Source organism: Callospermophilus lateralis, chromosome 6 (assembly GCF_048772815.1).
Source record: "Callospermophilus lateralis isolate mCalLat2 chromosome 6, mCalLat2.hap1, whole genome shotgun sequence".
NCBI classification, from domain to species: domain Eukaryota; kingdom Metazoa; phylum Chordata; class Mammalia; order Rodentia; family Sciuridae; genus Callospermophilus; species Callospermophilus lateralis.
This window is the reverse complement of record NC_135310.1, coordinates 117600084-117623522: the sequence shown is the minus strand read 5'-3', so window position 1 is coordinate 117623522 and position 23439 is coordinate 117600084. Positions and strand designations below refer to the sequence as shown.

The 23439-nt window shown below is 44.4% G+C and overlaps 1 protein-coding gene across 1 annotated transcript; it reads right to left on the bottom strand.

Moving 5' to 3' along the window:
• Positions 1-3811: 3811 nt before the first annotated feature.
• On the bottom strand, positions 3812-21555 carry Ppil1 (peptidylprolyl isomerase like 1). Its single transcript, XM_076858811.1, has 4 exons — positions 21271-21555; positions 18174-18328; positions 5555-5623; positions 3812-4979 (listed from the first exon to the last, which is right to left on the bottom strand). The coding sequence occupies exons 1-4, from the start codon at positions 21324-21326 to the stop codon at positions 4759-4761; spliced, it is 501 nt and encodes a 166-aa protein (XP_076714926.1). The 5' UTR covers positions 21327-21555; the 3' UTR covers positions 3812-4758.
• Between the last annotated feature and the right edge of the window lie 1884 nt (positions 21556-23439).

Here is a 23439-nt window from a genome sequence, read left to right as displayed (position 1 = left end):
GCTGGGAACCCTCTTCCAGACAGCTGAGGCTGGGGCCTCCTGGCCAGCCAGGTCTGAGAATGCTCCAGGGGAGCAGTCAAGTTGGACAACTCAGATGGTGACCTTGCCCTGCTACAAGATTCTTTTTCATTTGCTCATCTTTCTCTTATGCCAAAGGTGGAGATAACAAAGAGCTAAACTTGTAATCAGAAGTCCCCAAGTTCAAGTTCTAGTCCTGCCTTTTATTAGCCATGCAGACCCTGAGCCCACTGCTCCATCCATTCATTCATTCTTTGTGGTCTTGGTCCTCAGTTTGCTCACCCAGAAATAAGCGTAATAATGTCAGTAGTTGGTTTGGGGGAATAAGAGAAAAATACGAGTTATCTGCAAACCATGAGACACTTTCTCTTTTCCTTTAGGGTTCCTGCTCTTTATAAGGCTGGCTACAGGACCAGGCCCTGGTCTCAGGGATCTTCAACCTTACCACACTTGGAAGGAGGGCTTCTCCTCCACCTAGTCCAATAGACAGGACAGAGGGCTGGTGGATCTGTGCCAACAGTGTCTCCATAGGTTCCGGTGCCAGGCTCACATCTCCATTCTAGTCTCTCACAATCTGAGCAGTTGCTGGATTTCCACACCCAAGGGGCGGCAGGCCTGGCTTAGGAAAATCATGAAAAACCTTGGCAGGCTTCTGCCTTTTGAAGAAGCTGTGAGGCTAAACTGTATTCATAGTGGCCTCTAGTGGCCCATTTCCCAAATAGCATGCTAAATGGAGACAGCAGCTGAAGGAAACTTTCGATTGACCTGGATTTAGACCTGGAGCCAAAGAGGCCTAGTTCAAATCTTGGCTTGATGAATGAGGACACCAAATTTCAGAGGTATTGTGATTTCCCAAGGGTGTACAAAGGCCTCACATTTGCCACAGACCTTGCTACAACTGGCTGGCTGTGGTTTTAAATGATCAGTTTGGAAGTACAAATGGGATCCAATTTCTCAATCGGATCAAGTCAACCTGGAGACCCTATCATGTTTTCTTCCCCTGCACTTTTGCTTCTGTCTAAAGTATTACTAGAACATCCGCTGCCCCAGCATTTTCCTGGAGTGAGAACCCATTCTACAGGCAACCAGGCTCCCAAAAGTGCTTGATGGCAACAAATTCCAACTTTAACAAATGTGCTTTTCAATGCTTCCTCCTCCACATGCTCCAAGAATGTGGTGCCAAAAGGGGCCACAGTGGTGCCTCAGATTGGTTTGAAGATCTGGGGGTAGGAATCATTCGCTTTGTGCAGGAAAAGCTATTTTGACATATTCTAGAGATACAATCCAAAAATAAATCAAGCCAAGGACTTCCAGAGTGTTGAGAGGAAAGGTTGGGCTGCCCGTGCCAGCTGAGGCCTGGGTCTGTGACTCAGGGTACAGTGATTTCTGCCAGTGGATCTTTTTCTGATAGAGAACATTTTATTTGATCCATTCAGCAGTAACCTCAAAGCACTGCACAAGGTACTAAGACTGAGAGAGGACAAGACAAGTCTTTGCTTTCAGAGATAAGCAGAATGGAGAGATTGTGCCAAGGTCAGGCTGCTAACAGGTTGGGATAAGGAGAGAGGCTGGGGGTGTGACTCAGTGGTAGAGTGCTTGCCTAGCATGCATGAGCTTGGGCTCCATCTGCAGCAGGGAGGGGGTATGTGTTGGCTTCAAGGGCCACTGGTAACAACAGCTGGCACTTTTTTTTTTTTTTGGTCAGATCCTGTTCTAATTATCTGTTCTTGCTCAACGAATTCAAAAGTCCTATGAGGTTAAGATCATTATCTCCATTTTATAGTTGAGGAAACTAAAGCACAGAGAAATTGAGACACTTTTCAAATTCACCTGCTGATACATGGTGGAGCTGGATCTGAACCCGGACATTCTGATTCCAGAGCCCCTTTCCATCATCATAATGGCTGATGCCAATTGCCCTACATTTTTTTTCTTCTAGTAGTTGACACAATACCTTTATTTATTTATGTGGTGCTGAGGATTGAACCCAGGGCCTCCACATGCTAGACGGGTGCTGTACCACTGAGCCACAACTCCAGCCCCTGTCCTGCATTTTTTGTCTACCAAGTGTGCCATCTTACCCACTGTGGCACCCACACAGGGAGTCTCATGCCACACACCAGTCAAATTTCCATAGCGTGTACTGGAGTGAAGATGAAGGGTGCTGTTCTTTAAGGCTCAATCTTAACAGCCAAAGCAAAAGCTGTCACTCAAACTGTGTTTTGAATCTCTTCACTCTTCCAGGGTCACCTGGATGAGGCAGAGGGCCTTGGTCTAGGAGGCAGAAGACTGATATTTTTATTATCTGATATTTTTTATTAACGGTCTCGACTGCTCCACGCTGAGAAAAAAACCCTCCCCAGGTTCATGTTGGAAGTGCTCGGGGAGCGTGGCCTCTCAGAGCTTGCTGCTCTAGGTGCGGGGTCTGGGCCACCTGTCACCATCTCTGGGGAGCTGGTCAGTATAGAATCTGGCTGAATGCTGAACAAGACGCTGCTTCCTGACAGGTTCCTTCTGTGATTCCTGTGTAAAGGGTGAGAAAACCTGGGCCAGGGCCCAGGGGTCATCATATATACCCTACTGCCAAACTTCTCCTACCCATCCCAGGGGCACTTTCAGGAAGGCCTCTTTCACTGCTTATTTCCAGTTTAAAGCCTCTCCTCAAAAGTCTACAATCTCCTCTCCAGCAAAGTTGTCTTTCTCCTGTCCTAGATGAGCCCAGCTACCCCACACCTACCTTCATTCATCTCCAAGTTATAAATGGATCCTCGCCTTCTCGTCAGCCACCCTCACCTTGGCCTCTGAGACATGGCTAAAGTGACTGATCTGTACACTTGTACATCCACTGATTTGTGCTCATGATTCTTACTCTCAGAGAGTAATTAAGTAGGATCTCTATTAAATAAGCTCCCCTCACACAGAAACAGGAATGTTTACATCTCTGGCTAACTGGCAGAGTGGCTAAGGATTGTCCAATTCCAGGCTCTCTTTGAGGTCACATCCATTACCAAAATTGGTCCATGTCCCTGTGTGGCTGCCTTGGCATTACCTGGTGTACCTTTCCAAAAACAGGGAACTGTTCCTGCACACAGAACCTTCTTTACTTCAAAGGAACATGGATGTTTCCACCACACCTGTGCCCTGAATGGAAGTGGCAATTCTCAGGATTAGAATTCTGGGAGGTTAATGGAGGGGTATCTCATTCCTTGCTCTGAGTCAGCTCCAATTATGTCCACCCAGTCCAGTCCAAAGAAATGTTATTTCTATTATCCCAGCATACATTACTTTGTAAACTAAAACCATCTCTGAGACCTTAGGAAGTCATTTACATACTTTGTTGCTAGGCTTTTTGTTGTTGTTTTTGGTGAGGGAAAACAGAAAGAGAAAGAAGCAGAAGGTCGGGAAGTCGTGGGATATAGCACCTTGGCCATTACAAAAAGTAAATCACTATCTTTAAAATTTATTGTGATAAGGAATATTAAAGTTACCATCCCTTCTTCCAGGAGAAGTACATCTGCCTGTGGCCCCCTGTAAACTGAGGGTTTCCCTGGTCTCTGGGCCAGCCCACCTGGTTCACCTACAGCTCACCTCTTCCTCAGAAATGCTAACTGATATCATTTAATTCTTTTTTTGGTTCTGCCTTTTGTCAGAACTGCTCTTGAAAAAAGCCCAATGAAGACTCACAAGCCTAAAATGATGTGTAGTCTTGGAAGATTAGAGCTCTGCAAATCTACCTGACATGAAATGGATGTTAGATCCTCAAACAGCATTTACAGTCAGACCATACCCACGATTAACCACCAATAGCATTTTATTTGGAAATTTCCATGTATTACATAGGTATTTACTTCCTCTCATCCCTACTCCTACCCCAAAACTCATAAAGATTAAAAAAAAAAAAAAAAGTACAAAAATCTCTCATCCGATTTCTCTAAAGTCTTAGGTTAAAAAACATAAGCGGTGCTTTTCCTTGAAGGTGCTGCTCTGAGGAAAATGTGGTCCATCCTGTGCTCACTACAGACTTCTTCTCCTTCTGGGGAAAAAATGGTCACTGTCTCAGCTTCCTTCTAATAAAATTCCTTTCTCAATTATTAAACATTATCATTCCTCACTTGGCACCTTCTTAGAAACTTGATTGTTGGATGCATTTTTCATTTGGCAAAAATTCAATGTGGCTTTGCGTGGGATGTTTAAGCATAAGAAACAGCAGTGTTGATGTTCGGATTTGAGAGGGAAAACAGAGAGACGCATACGTTCCCTGGAAGAACAAATGTAGGAGACGAAGATGGGGTGTGCAGGGTTAACAGGGCTGACAGACACTACTCGGTTTGAATTCTGTGGCTGTCAGCTACCAGAGACTGCAGTGTAGGCCAGAATATAAATCTCTTCAAGAACAAGTTTGTTTAGGCTCTGTGAGATGATACAGCCTGCTTCATTTTGTTCCAAGTGTATCAGAGCAGACATGCACAGCAAGGAGAAGTATGGGTCATCCATAGGGGGCAGAAACCTGTAAATAAACATATGGAGGCATTTCTGCGAATGCCCTGTCAGTCCAGGCACTAGGTGAAGAAAAGAGAAGCATTCTATTAAAGTACACTTCGATCCTAACTCACCCAAGGCCCCAGGCTTCCTTAGAGCCAATATATTCAAGGCCAAAATTAAGCTGAATTACGTGTCACTTGGAAGCTGGTTTGATGGGGCCACGGCAGAAGACTTGGCTTTGCCTGCGAGGCAGCGAGTCTACCCAGAAGGGTATGCCTTGATGATCTTCACGTCATCCACAGGGCGGTCCTGGGAGTTTGTTTCCACCATTCCCACTCGATTTACCATTCCTATGCCCTGGCACACTCGGCCAAATATGGTGTGTTTGCCATCAAGCCACTGGGTGGGGGCAAGAGTCACAAAGAACTGGCTGCCATTGGTGTCTGGCCCTGCATTGGCCATTGCAAGAATTCCAGCCCCTGGAGGGAAAAAGGAAGAGAGGAAAGAGTATGAATAAGTCTCATGGCTCCAGCTGCTACACCATTCTAGGGATGCAAAGAAGCATCCCTAGAATGTTCTGGTTGTCATCACTTACTGTCCAGCCCTAGATGACCTGTCTCTCTCAAAGCTGGTGCTCTGCCCCGCACAAAGCTGGTCACTGCCCTCAACTATGATGACCTTGTCTCCCCGTCCCCATCTACGTCCTAGCCTGGACCCTTGATGACCCCCGCTAACCTCTGGCCCATGTTACTGATTGCCTTCAGGAACCCAGCAAGGTCTTGTGTTTCTCTGAGGAAACCTTCAGTTTAGATGTCCTTTAGTCTACAACAGTGGTATAGTAGTTAAGAGTCTAGAACACTTAAACCAAGACTCTGAACCACTGAGGACTCTGTGAGACGCCGTTTTATCTGTCAAAACTCTTCATGGCGCCATGCCTGGGCAGCAGCCTGGCACCACGCCACAGTGTCAGGCATTTACTTTGAATCACAGCCAAGAACCAAGCTTTCAAAATCTGCCCCCCTTTCTAACCAGTTCAGCCAGATGATGCACTTACCAGTGAACTTCAAGTCTGGATGAAGTTCATCTTCAAACTGTTTGCCATAGATAGATGCACCACCTCGACCTGACAATTAGAAGATCAGAAATGAACCAGTCCCACAGCCCCCTTTACAGCAAGGACAGCCAGAGTCCAGGGATTTGTCAAAGTACAGGGAAGAAAAGGAGCAGTTCTAGACCCATGCTAGATATATTGCAACTACCGAATCAAGTACTAACACAGCACATTCAAATCACTGATTTCATTCAGGTGAGACATTTCTTTTCAAAATAATAGTGTTTCCCCCTGCTTACTAAATTAATACATGTTCACCGTCAAAAATGCAGAAAACACAACCTTATCAAAAGAAAATAGAAGTCCCCTAGAATATAATCATTTACAGATTACTCTCATTCATAATCTGACATAATAAGAGGTTTCCTGACATTTAACATTTTTATTAGCATTTTTGTGGAAACGCCCCAAGCCCTAACCCTGTGCCCATCACTGACGCTGCCATCAATCAGCACTCTTCCCTGCTGAGCTTAGATTTGCCTATAAATCCTTATCAATCCACAACTCCAGTTAGCCATTATTGGAGGATCAGAAAAGATAGCAAGGAGTTAAAATCTGTTTGCCACTCTTAACCTAGATTATGGAAAATAAAATTCACCTAAGTTGCCAGGTGCAGTGGCACATGCCTGTAATCCAAGCTCCTCAGAAAGCCGAGGCAAGAGGGTCACAAGTTTGAGGCCAGCCTCAGCAACTTAGCGAGACCCTGCCTCAAAATAAGAGAATCAAAAATTCATCTTATTCAAACTTATCCAGCTTAAGGAGAAATGGGGACAATGGTAAGTGGTGATGTGGGAGAAAGGAATATTAAAATGGCAGAGTTCACTGAGGGGACAAGTAGTGTACAGTCAAGGGAAAATGAAAAAACAAAGGCCTGGGAACGATTGGCAGCAAAGCCACCATCAAATGCTATTTATACTATATTCACAAGAGCACGGTACTGCGGACACTCTAAGCTCAGTAGGTTCTTAGAGCAAAAGGATATAAATTAAATATGGTTTTCTTTTCTCTTTTCTTCCCACCCCCACCCCTATATGGGGAACTGAACCTTGGGGCACTCGTCCACCAAGCTACAGCCTTAGCTCTTCCTCCTCTTTTTTTTTTTTTAATTTTATTTTGAGACAGGGTCTTGCTATCTCTGGCCTCAAAACTTGTGCTCCTCCTGCCTTAGCCTCCAGAGTAAACAGGATTACAGGCATGCACCACTGTACACAGCAATATGGTTTTCTCAAAGGAAAACAGCCACAATAGGGGGGCAGCTTTCCCAGCCAACCTTGGTCAATTACATAGTCAACCTTATTATACCACTGGTTCATCCAAGTTGGCCAAGCAGAACAAAATAGCCTGGAACAAAGCAAACACTGGATTTATTAGCTTTCTCTGCTTGCCTGGAAGCCAGCTCCCCTCCTTTTACAGCCAGCTATAAAAGGAGCAAGATTCTGTACCAAGTTCACCCCAGGCTCCTGGTCATGGCTGCTGCCTTTCCACAGCAAGTAAAAGACAAAAATTCTCTGCTTCACCTTTCAGGTTGTTCCACCACAGGGAGCCTGTCAAGGTCCCTGTTGGGAACAAAACACTATTCTCATGCAAAGAAGAATGGGGTGAATCCTAACCCTCTAGGGGAAACCTCCCACCTAGCCCAAGCTTTTTCCTGGCCCTGGAAAATTACTGAAGTATACCAAACTATGTGAAAATTCATCCCAAAAATTGTACCCTGCCAGTATACTTCCAAACAGCCCTTATGTAACCCATGTGTTCTGGCTCATCCTCCCCCTCTGCTCTGCCCTAGGGCAGTCACAAGGAGTAAGCTCTAGCCTTGAAAGTGTGAACTCTGCAAACTGATAGCTGCCAGATGAAACCTCCAGGCCTCTGCCCTCTAGGAACTGAAAACCATCACCAAAAGCACCACAAACAAGAGCTGGAAGAACAGGCCAGAGAAAGTCAGAGGTGAGAATGGGTCCTTGAAACCCTCAGGAGACAAGAATAGAGAGAATGGAGGCCCTTTTTGAATCACTAGGCCTGGTAGGACCAACTGGGACTAGCTTGGCCCCACAGCATCACTTACTCATAATCTGTTATCTTTTCATAACCCGATTCAACTCAGTAGGGTTTGCAGCAAAATGTCAGAAAGACAAACAAATCCAATCCAAACATTCATCTGGGCATGTGGAGCAAGGAGTGATGACGGAGTTCTCTGGTGCAGGAAACACTCCACAGACACCCATGACCAGTTAGAAAGCCAACACTCCGGACTACGTGCTGCTCTAATACACAGACAACTGAAGTCGGCACACACCTGCCTCCTAAGCCTATACTTCAAGGTTCAATTTTCCTCTTCTGCCTGCCCTGTTAAACACAGCTACCCAAAGTATACAATTCAGACACACCAAAGACACAAAGAATAATATGACAATGAGGTCCCCACCTACCCCAAGAAATAAAGGGTAACAAATCAGATCCCAGCACACACCCTGCTGCATCCCTCCCACCCCCTCACTCTCCTAAAAGCTAACAACTGCTTCCAAAAAGTCACTTTCCATGCATTTTCTTTTTCACTAAAAAGATATTACTGTTTTGTGTGATTTTAACTTTCTTGTATGATAGTATACTCTATGATCTTTCTACAATTAGCTATTTTATTCCTCACTGTGGGGCTCATCTACTCTTCTTGCAGTTCTGTATGGCGCTTATCCCACTGCATGATTGTGACACCGTCTCACGGCTTCTTGTGTTGATTAACACGGAGGCTCTTTGCAGTGTTTTCGCTATTGTCAACTGTGCTGTAATCACTGTCCCCATACTGTCTCCCAAACACAAGTGTAAGAGCTCTCCAGGACGTGACCTCCTGGGAATATGCAGGGTCACGGCTGAGGGTTTCATCATTACTCGATTTTTCTGTCTGGTCCATGGGGATGAACCAGTGTGCACGCAGCCACAGTGCTCTCACGCTCACTCCACTGCCACAGGTCCTTCAGCCAACTTTCCAAAATATTTGTCAGTCTGAAGGGATGTTTTATCTTCATTTTCCTTAAATTGTGCATACTTTCAAGTCTTCTGTGAATAGTCTCATTGACATTTTAAAATTTATATATCAATCTACCTTATGGATACCAACACTTTGTCAGTTAATGCTTTCCAAATACCTTCTCCAGGTTGACTTTTTTCCATTTTTTTAAGGGGATCTTCTGATGCACAGAAATCTTTGCAGTTGATATATATATTTTTTTAAACAAAAATGCTTTTTCTTATTCCCAAGACTCCTGCATTGCTCTTCTTCCTCTTCTTGCTCACTGACTGGAAACCTCCCTAGAAGAACTAGAGAGACATCTAAGACAAGGGATCTGCAGAGTGGTCTTATACAAAGATTACCATACTTGGTGCTACTTGTCCCCACCCCTCCCATGCCCTGATAACTGGATCACAGATTGATATACAGGCCCAAAGTCACCATGGGCAGGCAGTGACCCATAAAGAGGATCATGTGAAAGTTCTGCTTGGAGGGAACTCAACACTAGATGGCAAATGACCCAAGGCCTCTCTTCTGGCAAGAGAATCTAGTCACTTCAGGTCACTTGTCCGCTGAGCATCCCCACCTCTTCCACAGACTGCTTCAATCTCCGACAAGGAAGGCAGGTACTGACCAGCTCTTTCTACAGCCAGAGGTGACCAGAAGACCCAGCTCTGACTTACTGATGGTAAACAGAAATGTGCCGAGTGGAAGTTCTGAGAAAGACACAGCTTTTCTGATAGAAAACAGACATACATATTCCTTTGTGCTTTAGCCACAGCTCCTTCCCCATCTTCCTTCTTTGAATGCAGGGTGTCATCAGGAGCAGCAGCTGCCATCTTGCAACACCAAGACAACAGTCTGAGACCCAAAACCAACACATAAAAATGTCCAAGTGGAAAGCTGTGGCAAGCCCGTGCCCGACAACTCTGCTTGGGCAGGTGAAATCAATGGACAAATGCTCACCTCTGGACGTTTTGTTACATGAGAAATATAAAACAGCCATTGTGGTTGAGTCTTCTGTTACTTGTAGCCCAAAGCACTGCTAACCAATACATCACTTTGCTAGTAACAAAGCAGGAAGAGGAACAGACTTCTGGATCATCCCTGCAAATGCCAGGTACCTCATCTATCATGAGAAACAACACCAGGGCTCTGCAGGAGGCTTTGAAGCTCTTTCTTGCCTTTGGGGTCACACATTCCAATTCCAGTTGTGACTATACCGCTTACTATTTAACCTTAGTAAGATAGTTAACTTCTATAAAAAATGAGAAAAGCGTGGGGGTCATGTAATGTATAACATGAAGTAAACACAGGATACCATCAGTGATGACGACCCCATCTAACCAAGGGAACCTGAGTATTTTTCACAAAAGGCAGCTGCAGTCATGATTAGTAGGACACCTTGGGCAGCAGTCTGGTGGGTGATTCCACCAGTTTTGTCCTCAAAATTCTACCATTCCTTGCTGCTTGTTAAAGACAGCCTTGCTTCCTATTTTGCTGAGCAAAAGCAAGTATTCAGAAGGGAACTTTCAAGTTCCCCTGGCCTCCACCCTTTTCTTCTTTCCTGCACCATTGATTCATGGCGTGAACCAACTGTTCCCAGCACCATCCAACCACCTGCCCAGCCCCATTCACTTTGAAAGAACTGGAGAACTACGATGTCCCCTCTCCTGTTATCAAATTTTCTTCTTTTAACACATCATTCCTGTCAGCATGAAACCATGTTACTGATATTTCCTATCTTAAAAAAAAAACTCCCCCTCCACTATCCCATTTCCCTGGACCCATCAGACACACTGCTGGAAAATCTGCCGACACCTGGTGTTTCCACGTCCTCTCTTCCTGCTCTCTTCTGACCAGGCTTCATGCAGACTTGCCCCCTTCACTCCACTGAAGCTGCCCTCGCCAAGGTCACCAGTGACTTCCTGCTAGGAATGCAGGAAGGGCTCCCTTGACTCACTCCTCAGGCATCAACTGGCAGCTGGTGGTCCCCTTCCTGAAATAAAGTCTTCACTAAGTTTCCAAGACTCCTGTCCTCCTGGGGTTCCTCCTTCCCCCTTTTCTCCTACGGGCCCCTTCTCTTCCCTGCTCCCTCCACCAGCGGCAGTCTCCGTGCAGACTCACCCTTCCAACTCCGGATCCCTCTCCCTTTGACTTTCCCCAATGAGCCAGCCCAGTGGATGTCCCAACTGTCCCCCTCTGTCCGGTGTCTGCTTCCCTGAGGACAGCACTAACAGCTGCTATCGCCATGGTCCAAACCACAACCACCTCTAGCTCTGATAACAAGAGCTCCCCTCAGTTCTCCTTGCTCCCCTCTTTCCTCAGAGGTCTCTTCTTCACACAGCTGAGGGATCCTTTTACAGTGAGTGCAGGGCTGGGGCTGGGGCTCGGGCTCAGTGGTAGAGCGCCTGCCTAGCACGCGTCAGGCACTGGGTTTGATTCACAGCACCACGTTAAAAAAACAAACAACAAAACAAAACAACTAAATAAAGGTATTGTGACCATCTACAACTAAAAATATTAAAAATAAATAAATAAAAATAAAATGAGTCTAATCCTGGCACTCCCCTGTTTGGAATCCTCCAACAACTCTTCTTCACACAGAGAACAAGATCCCTATCCCCAGCTCAGCCTACAGATTCTCCATCCTCTCCACAGTCATCTCCTGCTACCACCACTGCCCTCTCTGCTCCACCCACACTGGCCCTCAGCGGTTCCTGCCAAGCACAGGAGGTGAGGCCTCAGGCTGCTGCTCCCTTTGGAGTGTCCTTGTCCCCAGCACTTAGTCTCATGGCTCACTACTTCACATATTCAGAGCTCTGCCACCTTATCAGAGAGGGCTTGCCTAATCACATTATCTCAAACAGCACCTCGTCACCCTCTAGGCCAGGGGGGTTACCCTTTGGGACACTGTGTAATATCTGGAGGTATTTTTGGTTGTCACAACTGAAAGGTACTGTTGTCATCTATCCAGTGGGCAGAGGCCAGGCATGTTGCTCAACACTCTTCAGTGCTCAGGACAGACCACAACAGAGAATTATCCAGCCCAGATCAACAATGCCAAGGCAGAGAAACCCTGCTCCACCCCTTGTAGTTTGTTTTTTTTTTTTTTTTTTTTTTTGGTGCTGGGGATTGAACCCGTGGCCCTGTGCATGCGAGGGAAGCACTCCACCAACTGAGCTGTAGCCTCAGCCTTCTACCCCTTGAAGTAATTATGTTTTCCATATCATCTGTCACAACCTGAAAGTATGGCATGTACTTATTCATTCATATTTTGTCTTTCCCACTAGAACAGGAGTTCCACAAGTTGTTGTATCCCCAGCAATGCCAGGCCTATGGAAAAATCCAAGACATTTGTTAAATGAATTAACAAAAATAAGTATCACACCTTTTTTGAGCTCCTATTTTCTATTAAGCCTGTGCTAACTATTTTACAAACACCAGATCATTTGTTACTCACAATAACCTCAGGAGATAAGCACAACCGCACTCCCCAGCTATAGATAAGAAGGCAGCAAGGTTACAGGACTTGTTTATGTCTTATGGTGTTTATGTAAAGCCAGGATTTAAGTTCAAGTCTACCCATCTCTGCCCTTCATCTTGATACTACACTACCACATACCACGGTTGGGTTAAACTTTTCACATATTTTTTTCTTATTTATCCCAGACTCAAGACTCTCAAATGAGCCAGGCACAGTGGCACACACCTCTGGGGAGGCTGAGGCAGAAGGATTGCAAGTTCAAGGTTAGTCTGGGCCATTTGGCGAGGTCCTGTTTCAAAATGAAAAATAATTAAAAAGGGGCTAGGGATGGAGCTCAGTGGTAAGGTGCCTCTAGATCCAACCCCCAGTACTGCAAACAAACAACAACAACAACAACAAAAAAAACCCCAAACGGCCCTTGAGTCATGCTAGATCATCTTCTCTCCATTTCTCAGGGTTACAATTCCACACTTCCTTCAAGACCCTCTTCACAGTCCGTTCCCCTGACCTACTAATCCCACTCCACTGCACTGGTTCCCTTATGAATTATTCCCACCTGCTGCATACACATAATCCATACCAGGCCACCCTAACATTTGCATATTAATTATATTGCTACCTTCTAGTTATCTCTTACAATGCATAGCTTGTTTCCTGGCAGGCCTGGGAGCTCTGCAAGGGAAAAAAAGCCATGGTTTCTAATGCTTAAACACTCCTCACAGGCCCTGGAATAGCACAGGACACCCCGCAGACTCAGCAGATATTCATCAAATGAATAAAACTAACAGTGAGCTCGCTGTTCAACGGGATAAATTTCAGGTGTTCCTGGGGCTACTCAGAAGAGACATGAAATCAGTGCAAGGGTGATGCACAGGATAATCAGCATATAATTAATCATCAAATCACAGCAGCTGGCGAGCACCGTGGGGCCAAGTGTTGAACATCAGGACCTCAAGGAAGAACTCGACAGGATGTTAAGCCTAAAGGAAGGACAGGAAGAGGTTAGTAGAAAGAGGTAAAAGGCACACAGAGGCACAAAGATGGCTAAGAAAGTGTTAACACTGAGGTATCTTAATATGAGCATTTGAAGGCAGAAAAAGGAAATGAAGCAAGAAGTCAAAGGGTATTTGAGAAAGCATCTGGGAAAGATGTATCAGAAGACGACTGTGGAAAAAATGGTTCCAGGGAAGCCAAACAGGACAGCTGAAATGGCACACCAAATTACTGAAGATCCCAGGATGCCACACGCCACCCGAGATGTTTAGCAAAAAAATGTGTCACCTACTCAGCAAGCAGGCATGATCCAGTGACCCAGGAAGGCCTACCTTCTGTTTGTTTTTTATCACAGACCTTCTGGCAGCTGCTCAAACACTCATTATACTTGAGGCTGGATGCAGTTATTTGGAAATCTTCTTGTGATTCAATTTCATTAAAACTGTATCATGGAAATGTGACATTAGGAAGGATCGCAAACCAAGTACAAAAATACAGGGGAGCTCTGGCATGAGCAACTCGTGTCTGAGTCATTTCCGTTTCTTATACACTAACCACAGACTTCTCAGTTCATTGGTGTTATGAATTAAAATTCATTTCATTATCACAATGCAAGGAAGAGAGGAAGAAGACAGGAAGAGGTCACTGAGGTACTGGCAGAACGTTTTCAGATAAAGTGGACTGAGCGAGGATTAGATCCTGCCTCCACTCAATAGCCAGAGAAGGGAACAGAGAATGATGAAAATTTAAAAATCCAAAAGTTCACCAGCATCAGCCAAATAAAGAAATAGAAGACTCTCCTGCCTGCACTACCTAAGGTCATAACAGGAAAGGAGTGTCCTGCTGAGAATTCCCACAGACACCCTCCAACTCTGAGAAGCCAGCAGAGGGAATGAGCCAGCAACCTGACACAGGGCGGTACAGCCCTGGAGGGCAGTCGCCCACACACATCTCGGGGGCTCAGACGTGGCGGGCAACCAGGGCCGGCGACCTTCTAGGGCACTTGAGGGATGGATGAGTCAGAGTCGGAGTGGAGGCAGAAGGTCACCAGTGGCTGGTAGAGAGAGCCCTGGGACAGGGTTGGGGGGGTCTGAAAGGCAGAAGAGAGGCAAGCCCTTCCACAAGAGGCTCCCCAACGCTCTTCAGGCTAGGAGAAGATGGAGACGAGCACCCTAGCATTTGGAGTCGGGGAAACATTTGGCCCACATATGGGGAGAATGACCAGGAAACTCCACTTACACCGTCCCTGAGCAGAGGAAGGCAGGCCCAACACAGGTGCGAAAATTAACCTGGAAAGAACCGGCACAGAAACTGCAAACAAACCACAACAAATGGGAGGACAGAAAGAGGGAAGGGAGAAAGGACAAAATACCTCAGGAACTCAGCGTGGGAGAAAATGTCCTGAGAAGTGGCTTCTCTACGGCTGTCTCAAGATACAATGATTCAGTAGGAATGAGAATCAAATAAAACTAAAGCTCAAAGAGAAGACAACAAATCACAGAGTAAGGTGAAAAGATGGCAGCGCTAAGGACACAAATTGAGATCCAAATGATACCAATAAAGAGGTAATAAATAAATTAGAGCAGCAAAGAACAGACATGACTGAAAACTGAATGAGGCAGAGTGAGGGTTTGGGACTCTTTTAGTAAAGGCAGCGCAGAAAGGGAAAAGCCACCTTTTTCCCACAAAAGAAATGTGAGGGCTGGGGCTCAGTGGTAGAGTGCTCGCCTAGCACATGGGAGGCCCTGGGTTCCATCCTCAGCACCACCTAAAAATAAATAAATAAAATAAAGGTATTGTGTCCAACTACAATTAAAAAAATATATATTAAAAAAAAAAAAAAAAAGAAATTTCCCTTTGAATCAAAGGAAGGAGTAAATCTGGCCTCAGAATTTTCCAAAACTGTGCTCAAACCCAGAAGGCAATGGATCAGAATCGTCTGAAAAGATCTAAGGCAATGAATGTGGCCCAAGAATAATACTATACCTAGTCATGGTCTTTTTCAAGTATAAAGGGAATATGCAGAAATTCACAAACAACTGGGTGAAGTAAGGCCTGAAATCCCAGTGACTCTGGGAGGTTGAGAGAGGCTGAGGTAGGATGGAAAGTTTACGGCCAGCCATAGCAACTTAGTGAGATGTCTCAAAATAAAAATTTAAAAAGGTTGGGATATAGCTCAGTGGTAAACCACCCCTGGGTTCAATCCCCATACCGAAATAAATACAGAAAATTCTCAAACAGAAGCCAATTAAAAAATATAATACCCTCCAGCTCTTGCAATAAAAACCAATAGATAAGAAATCTTGCTGGGTGGGTGCCATAAAGCCCATAATCCCAGCAGTTTAGGAGGCTGAGGCAGGAGAATCACAAGTTCAAAGCCACCCTTAGCAATTTAGCGAGACCCAGTCTCAAAATTTAAAAAAGAAAAGAAAAAAAGACACAAAATCCTTTCCTCTAGCATATGTGAAGATATCAAAGTGGTGGGCACAGAACCCCTGAAATAGAATACACACTGTAGCTGAGTTACAGTATATAAAACAAAATAAAACTACCAACAAAAATTAGGAATAAGAAACTTTTAATTACTAATTGCCTCATCCTTCATAGAGGAAGTCAGTTTTTTTTAGTTAAAAAAAATAGTTAAATATATACAAAATTAAAAGAAACAAAATCAAACATACACAAAATTACATATACCACTATTTGTTTTAAAAATAGCATACAGATGGTGTTCACACATGAAGGCTGAGTAGGAATGATGTCAGTAGAACAGGGACATTGGACATTGCCTTGGTTCACGTGCAACAGGATACACTCCCCAGCTGTACCCAGCTGCATGCCGCATGCCCAAGAGGGAGGCAGTACTGCACTCCACCATCTCCCAACCACTGCATCATGGCCACAAGCTCAGGTATGCTCCCAGAGGAAGGGCCAGGGACATTACATATGTGGCCCGGAACTAAGAGGGACTTAAACCATTACACTGTCATGCTTTAAAAAAAAAAAAATAAAAAATAAAGAAATATCCCATTCTCTTGAAATTATCTATGCTAAATGGTTATCCATTCATCCTTTGTTTTTTGGTGCAGGGGACTGAACTTAGGGCCTTGAGCAAGTGTTGCACCACTAAGCTACAGACCCAGCCTTCCCTGCATACTCCTGACTAGTATCTGAAAAGAAAGACATCTAGAATGGCACCTCCAGAAGCCAACAGTGCACATTTCTCAGCAGAAGGATATTAGGAGATAAGCCAATAGTGGTTAGAAAGTTTTAGGAGCTTTGTTTTTCAGCAATTTTTTTTTTCCTGTGTATTTTGTATTTTTAAAAAATATTTATTGTTTAGTTGTAGTTGGACACAATACCTTTATATTATTTATGTACTTATTTATATGCAGGGCTGAGGATTGAACCCAGGGCCTTGCACATGCTAGGCAAGCGCTCTACTGCTGAGCCACAACCCCAGCCCCATGTACTTTGTATTTTTTAAATGTGTCCATGTACATTGAAAAAAGGGTTAGTTCTGACATAAAGGACATTAAGAATGGCAAAGAATTAAAAGAGTGAGACAAGATTCTGCACAGAGAAAACCAAGACTGTTTAAAGGTAAAAGAACAGGAATTAGCAGACAACAAGCAAATTGAGAAGCAAGGGTTTTGAAATGAGTAAGCATTCCACCCATTTCACTAATAAAGTCCACTTAAAATCCAGAAGTTCCAAATTCATATCGTTATGGCAGCTCTTTCCTTGGACTCTTAATTCATATCCAACTACTTATTCAAACATTCCCAAAGATTATTGAGTATTTCAAACAGAATGTGTCCAAAACTAAATTCTTGATCTTTCTCCTCCAAATCTGCTTCTCTACCAGCCTGCTCCATTTCACTATTCAGGTTAAAATCTTTGAAGTCATCCTTGACCATTTCCTTCTCTCACACCACCTGTCCAATCTGTCAACAAATGCCATCAGCTCTATCTAAAACTAACCTGAATCCAGCTAGGCATGGCGGCACACTCCTGTAGTCGCAGAGACTTAGAAGGCTGAGACAGGAGGGTTGCAAGTTTGAGGCTAGCCTCAGCAACTAAGGGAGGCCCTAAGCAACTTAGTGAGATCCTGTTTCAAAATAAAAATTTAAAAAATTAAAAATAAATAAGTAATAAAAAGGATTGGGGTGTGGCTCAGTGGTAAAGTACCCCTGGGTTCAATCTCTAGTATCAACCTCCCCACAAAAACAAACAAAAAGAAGCCTGAATCCAATGACTTTTCACCACCTTAACTATTAACAGCCTACTTCAACCATGTATTTGTAGACAGCAAACTCCTAACTGATCTTGGCTCCAATTCTTTTCCCTTCATCTGTTCTCCAGAGTGGTCCTTTTAAAACGTAGATCAGATCATGTCATTCCTTTACTCAAAACTCTAATAAAACAGTTCCTATCTTACTCAAAATAAAATCCAAAGTCTCTACCAGTTTCTACAAGGTCTACATAGACTTCTGCCTCAGGGGCCCTGCACCTGCTCTTCAATTCACCCAGAATTTTCTCTCCAACACAAGGTTCATTCTCTTTCCTCCTTCAGATCTCTGCTCCAATAACATCTCAAATCTTTGACTGTTTCACTAAAATTGTATGCCCATACTCCTTTCCCAGTTCATTGAGAGCGGGAACTCTTCTCTTTATTCACAGCTATCTCACCACAGCTAGAAAAGCATCTGACACAAAGCAGGAGCTCAATATCTGTTCAACAAAAGAGCCAATGAAGGAACCCAATATTTCACTCTTTTCAACACACTATATATCTTTTTTAAAATTTTAACTTTTGATTGATCAGACTGCTCTACGCGTCACTACAGTCTAGGCAAAAATTATCTGCTCTTGCTGAAAAACACACAGAAGGTATGAAAACTATCATGCCCAGGAGTCAAAACTAGTTTCTGATCAATTCCACATTTGTTTGGGGAAGGCAGGAATTGTCACCAAAGTCAATCAACCCAGACCCACGTAAATGGGAAAGAAAACCCTGGCTGCCTTAGCTCAGTTATGAGAGAAAGACCCAGAAACTAACGTTAGCTTCACTGTACCTGTCCCCGTTGGATCACCACCCTGGATCATGAAATCTTTGATGATTCTGTGGAATTTGGTGCCATTGTAGTAACCTCGACGAGCCAACTCAGCGAAGTTCTTACAGGTCTTCGGAGCATGCTTCCAGTACAGCTCCAGGACAATGATTCCCATGCTACAGGGAAAAGGACAACACAACGCCAGTTGAGCACAAGATTACAAGCCAGGTGTGGCGGCACCCAACTGGAATCCCAGCAATTGGGAGGCCGAGGCAGAAGGACTGCAAGTTCAAGGCCAGCTCAACAAAGTAAGCAAGGCCTGTCTCAAAATAAAAAATAAAAAGGGCTAGAGATGTGACTTACTGCTTGAGCACCCCAGGTCCAATCTTTGGAATGAAAGTAATAATAATAACAACAACAATAACAGGAAGGGGATGCGGTTGTAGCCCAGTGGGAGAGCGCTTGCCTCACCCGCGTGAGACCCTGGGTTCAATCCCTAGCACCACATAAACAAATAAAAATAAAGATATTGTGTCCATCTATAACCAAAAAAGTATTAAAAAAAAAAAAAAAGGAAGAAGAGGAGGAGAAGGAAAAGGAGGAGGAAGAAGAAGGAAAAAACCCAAGATCATGACCAACAGAATATCATGGAGCTGATCTAGGATTCTTTTATTTTGAGAACCTGGGATTGAACTCAGGGGCACTGGGGTACTTGGCCACTGGGCCACATCCCCAGCCCTTTATATATTTTATTAGAGACACGGTCTCACTGAGTTGCTTAGCACCTCACTTTTTTTTTTTGGTACCGGGGGTTGAACTTGGGGTACTCAACCACTGAGCCACATCCCCAGGGTCTCACTGAGGCTGGCTTTGAACTTTCGATTCTCCTGTCTCAGCCTCGCTGGGATTACAGGCATGCACCACTGTGCCTGCCAAGGATTCTCGATTTTCAATCTTGTAAGTCATGAAAATTGTGATAACCACAAGACTTCATACTCAAACACAAAAACACAAATGCAAATAACACAAACACAGATGATCTCCTTTTAATAAAATATGCTGGGATTTCTGGTACTTCTTTTAGAAAAAAAAATCTTGTACTTAATTTGTAAATTTTGTTAAAATGACATTAAATTATGGTGAGTTCAGATTTATTTATATTTGCCTAAGTTTTTGGATGGAAGACACCATGTTTAGGCCACCACGCCCAGCCTAAATTTTCCTATGAATAGATTACCTACCTTAATTTCTTTTAGTAGAAAAATAAAACTGGGCATGGTGGTGCACACCTGTAATCCTAGCTACTCCAGGGGCTGAGGCAGGAGGATCCAAGTACAAGGGCAGCCTTGACATCTTAGCAAGACCCTGTCTCAAAAAATAAAAAGGTTTGGAGATGTAGCTCAGTGGTAGAGGGCTTGCCTACCATGTGCAAGGCCCTGGGTTCAATCTCAGCAACATACACACACACACAAAGGTATAGTTTGTGTGTTTGGGAAGGCATAAAGTGAACACAAAACCTGATGACTTCAAACCTTTGCACCTACCCAATGTGATAAATGCTCTTTTTCCTCCCCAGTATTCCTAAGGATAAGGAAGGTAGGAAAGAAGTCTTCTCCTACACATCATCACCCACCCAGACTTTTCTCCAAGAAAACCTATAAAAGCTTCTAAGGTTACAATATGTTCAAAGATGTTCATTTTAGTATTTGTCCTAGCAAACAAACAGAAGCAACTTAAATGTCCCTGAAAAAGAAAATTACTAAAATATGGAATTATCCATACTATGGAAAACTACATGTTGTCACTGAGAAAAAAAAATTTTTAAAAGCAAAATTACTGAAAAAAATATATGTCCTATGGTCCCAATTTTGTTAAAAGGAAAAAACACAGAGATGATTATACATACATTTAAAAAGACCTGGAGCCAGGTGGGTGGTAGCAGACCCCTGTAATCCCAGGGACTGGGGGGAGGCTGAGACAGGAGAATCACAAGTTCAAGACCAGCCTCAGCATCTTAATGAGGCCACAAGCAACTCTGTGAGACCCTGTCTCAAAATTAGAAATAAAAAGGACTGGGGATGTGACTGTGCCCCCTGGGTTCAATCCCCAGGGCCCCTCCTCCCAAAATCTGGACAGTTTTTTAACAGTTAATAGGGGGGTGGGTTTTTTTTTTTTTGGGGGGGGGGATGACTTTTACTCCTTTTTATACCCCTACTTTGCTTAAATTAAATTTTCAACATATTCTGCAATTTAAAAAATACTGACGAGAGACTTAAATTACAAGTTGGGGCCTGCATAAAGTAAAATTTTGGCATATAAGATGAAGAAAAAGATGGGGGAACAGCAGGTAAGCAAGGGCCAGATGAGAAAAAAAGCCAGACTAGAAAGTTTTTATGACGCTATTTAGAGTTTTTGAGAAGGATCTCTCGTCCTACTTTGGAAAGATCACCGAGTTTCTTCCAAAGAGGCAAAGGAACGAATGGGGCTAAAGAACCTAGCATGTGAGGCAAGCGGACCAGGATCCAAATGAGGTGCCCTCTACCATAGCTGTGTAGCTTGGATCTAATCTAAACTGTAGAAGAATTAAACTAAAATGTGATGGCACACATCAGAGGCACGGCACAAGCGGGTTGGTGCTGAATCATACTGTTACCACCTCACTCTCTGATAGTGGGAAAAACGTGCTTCTTGTGCTTTCATAGTAATTTGTTCACACCAGCGTGCAACGTGTCACGTAAGGTCTTACTGTACGCTCCTAAAGGCAGGGATGCGTCTTATCCACCTCTGTATTCCCAGATTCCAGATCCTACCTGCCTGGCCTGAGGGCTCAATCCACTTTGTTGAGTGAATGAATGAATGAGGTGGAAGGAGGACGACAACCAGCAGCTGTCTCCGAAGTGCTGGGGATCAAACCCACAGCGTGAGCCCTTGCAGCGCTGGGCGCAGGCGTGGCGGTCCCCTGTCCGCCCTCAGGGGTCTTCACCGCCGCCGCTTCCCGCTCTTTGACGTGAAGCCTGGCCTCTTGGGGCAGAGCGCGGGAAACCGCGCTCAAGGCGAGGCCCGGACTCCGCGTCACCTCTGCCAGTCCAGCCGCAGGGACCGACCCCCGCCCTCTCACCTGGTCTCCAAGTAAACGTTGGGCGGCTGCCAGGAGTCTGGGGGAATGGCCGCCATAACGAAGCCGGCGGACTCCTCCTCTAGCAATTGCTACTTCCGGCGATTTGCTGGGGACCCGCTGCTGCTGAGCACACTTCCGGTCCCCACTGCTCAACCCTTTGGATTCCAGGATTTAGGCGAATGGACAAGGAAGAGGAAGAACTCTTCTTCCAAGTTTGGGGGTACCAGGCGAAAAGTGGCTGGGCGGAAGCAGGAAGAAAAGTGCAGGTTCCATTAGAGGCGATCCCCAAACGAGAGACCGCGCCACTCTCCGCACGACCTCATTGGTCGTTTTAGGCAGGGAAGGCGGGGCCTTCGAGTCTTCACTCTGATTGGAAGGATATCCTAACACTCAACCTGAAGATTTCTTTCTTTTGTTTTGTTCCAGGGATTGAACCTGAGGTCGCTTAACCACTGAGCCACATTCCCAGAACTCTTTGTTTTATTTTGAGACAATTGCACATTGCAAATGCAAGTTGCGTAGTGCCTCCCCAAGTTGCTGAAGCCGGCTTTGAAGTTGTGATCCTATTGCCTCAGCTTCCCAAGCTGCTGGGATAAGAGACATGCGCCACCGCACCCGGCCTCAATTTGAAGAATTTCTTAGTCCCATAATTGGCCAGAGAAGAACAGGAGATGAAAAACGAAAGGAAATAGAATTGAGAGATCCTAGTGACAAACTTTTTTACAAGGAGCCGTGCGATTTCCCCAGTTTTTGCACTTTGTTGTCTCATCTCCACAAAGGAAGAATCCTGTAGCTAGTATTATTTCCATTTTTCAGAGTGAAAGCTTACAGCAGTTAAATGACTTGCTTTTCCACAGCCATACAACAAATCTGAGTCTCCAGACTCCAAAGGCAAGGTGTCTGAAGGGAGAAAAGGAAAGATGTGAAAGAAAATGAGAGGGAAGGAAGGGGAAGGTCAAGAAAATGTAGGTCAAAAAGATCAGAGCAAGGGAGAGAGGTTTAAAATGATTGGCCTTAGATAGATGGTGCTCCAAAGCGAACGTTTGCTCTTTTGGGTGGGATGGCACAAACTTGCAATCCCTCCTTGAGAGATGGAGGCAAGAGGATTGAAGTTTTGAGGCCAGCCTGGGCAATGTAGTGAGACTTCATCTACAAATAAAAACTAAAAAGGACTGGGATGTAGTTAAGTGGTAGAGTGTCCCTGGGTTCAATCCCCAGCACACTCCCCGCCCCACCACCACCATCACCAAAAAAAAAAAAATTGCTCAGGAAAAGAGAAGGTGAGACAAAGAGAAAGTGAGAAAAGATTCAGAGGGTCCACAAAAATGAAATGGAAGGGGTGCAGTGGCTCAGTGGTAGAGCGCTTGCTTGTGTCAGATTCTAATCTCTCCAAGTAGGCACTGGGTTCCATCCTTAGCACCACATAAAAATAAACAAATAAAATAAAGGCCATTCTGTCCATCTACAATTACAAAAAAAAAAAAATTGTTTTAAATAAAAAAACAAAACCGGGTAAATAAAATTATAAATGCTTTGTACGCTACTTAATAAGGACTAAATAAATGCCTACCATGTGCAAGGCATTAAGCCAAGCACTTTATCATGTATTTACAGGCTTAACCTTCAAATTTCCTAACATAGATGTGTTAGACCAGGACGCAAGAAAAGACCACTGACTCCAATTAAAATCAAATTAAAGCAAGCTTATTATTTCGACAGGCCGGGCTGCCTCTCTCTCCCAAAACGGCGGGAACAAGACAGCCACCCAGCTTTCCTGCAGCCCAGCTTTAAAGCCCAGAAAGTTACACAAAGGGGGGTTACAGTAACAGAACTCTGACAAGCATCACACTAATGGTAGTTTACATTTTTTTGCTGGCCCCAACATCAGAATTTATGAGGACCATTAGAGCCTTAGAGAGGGTCGTTGTCTGGCCAGGGAAGGCCAATATTTATGAGGTGTCACTAAAGTTTCAGAGAGGGCTGCTATCTGGTCAGAGAGCCAGGCATGGGTGAGTTCAAGGCACGGGCAGGCATTCCAAGCAGGTTCAGAATTTGCAGTAATTTATAGTAAAGCCGAAATTATCTTTTCATGGCTTTGTAGGGAGATGACTCCCAATTTTAAGAAAAGATCAGGTTGGGTCTATCAGATGTTACTATTCTTTCAGAAAA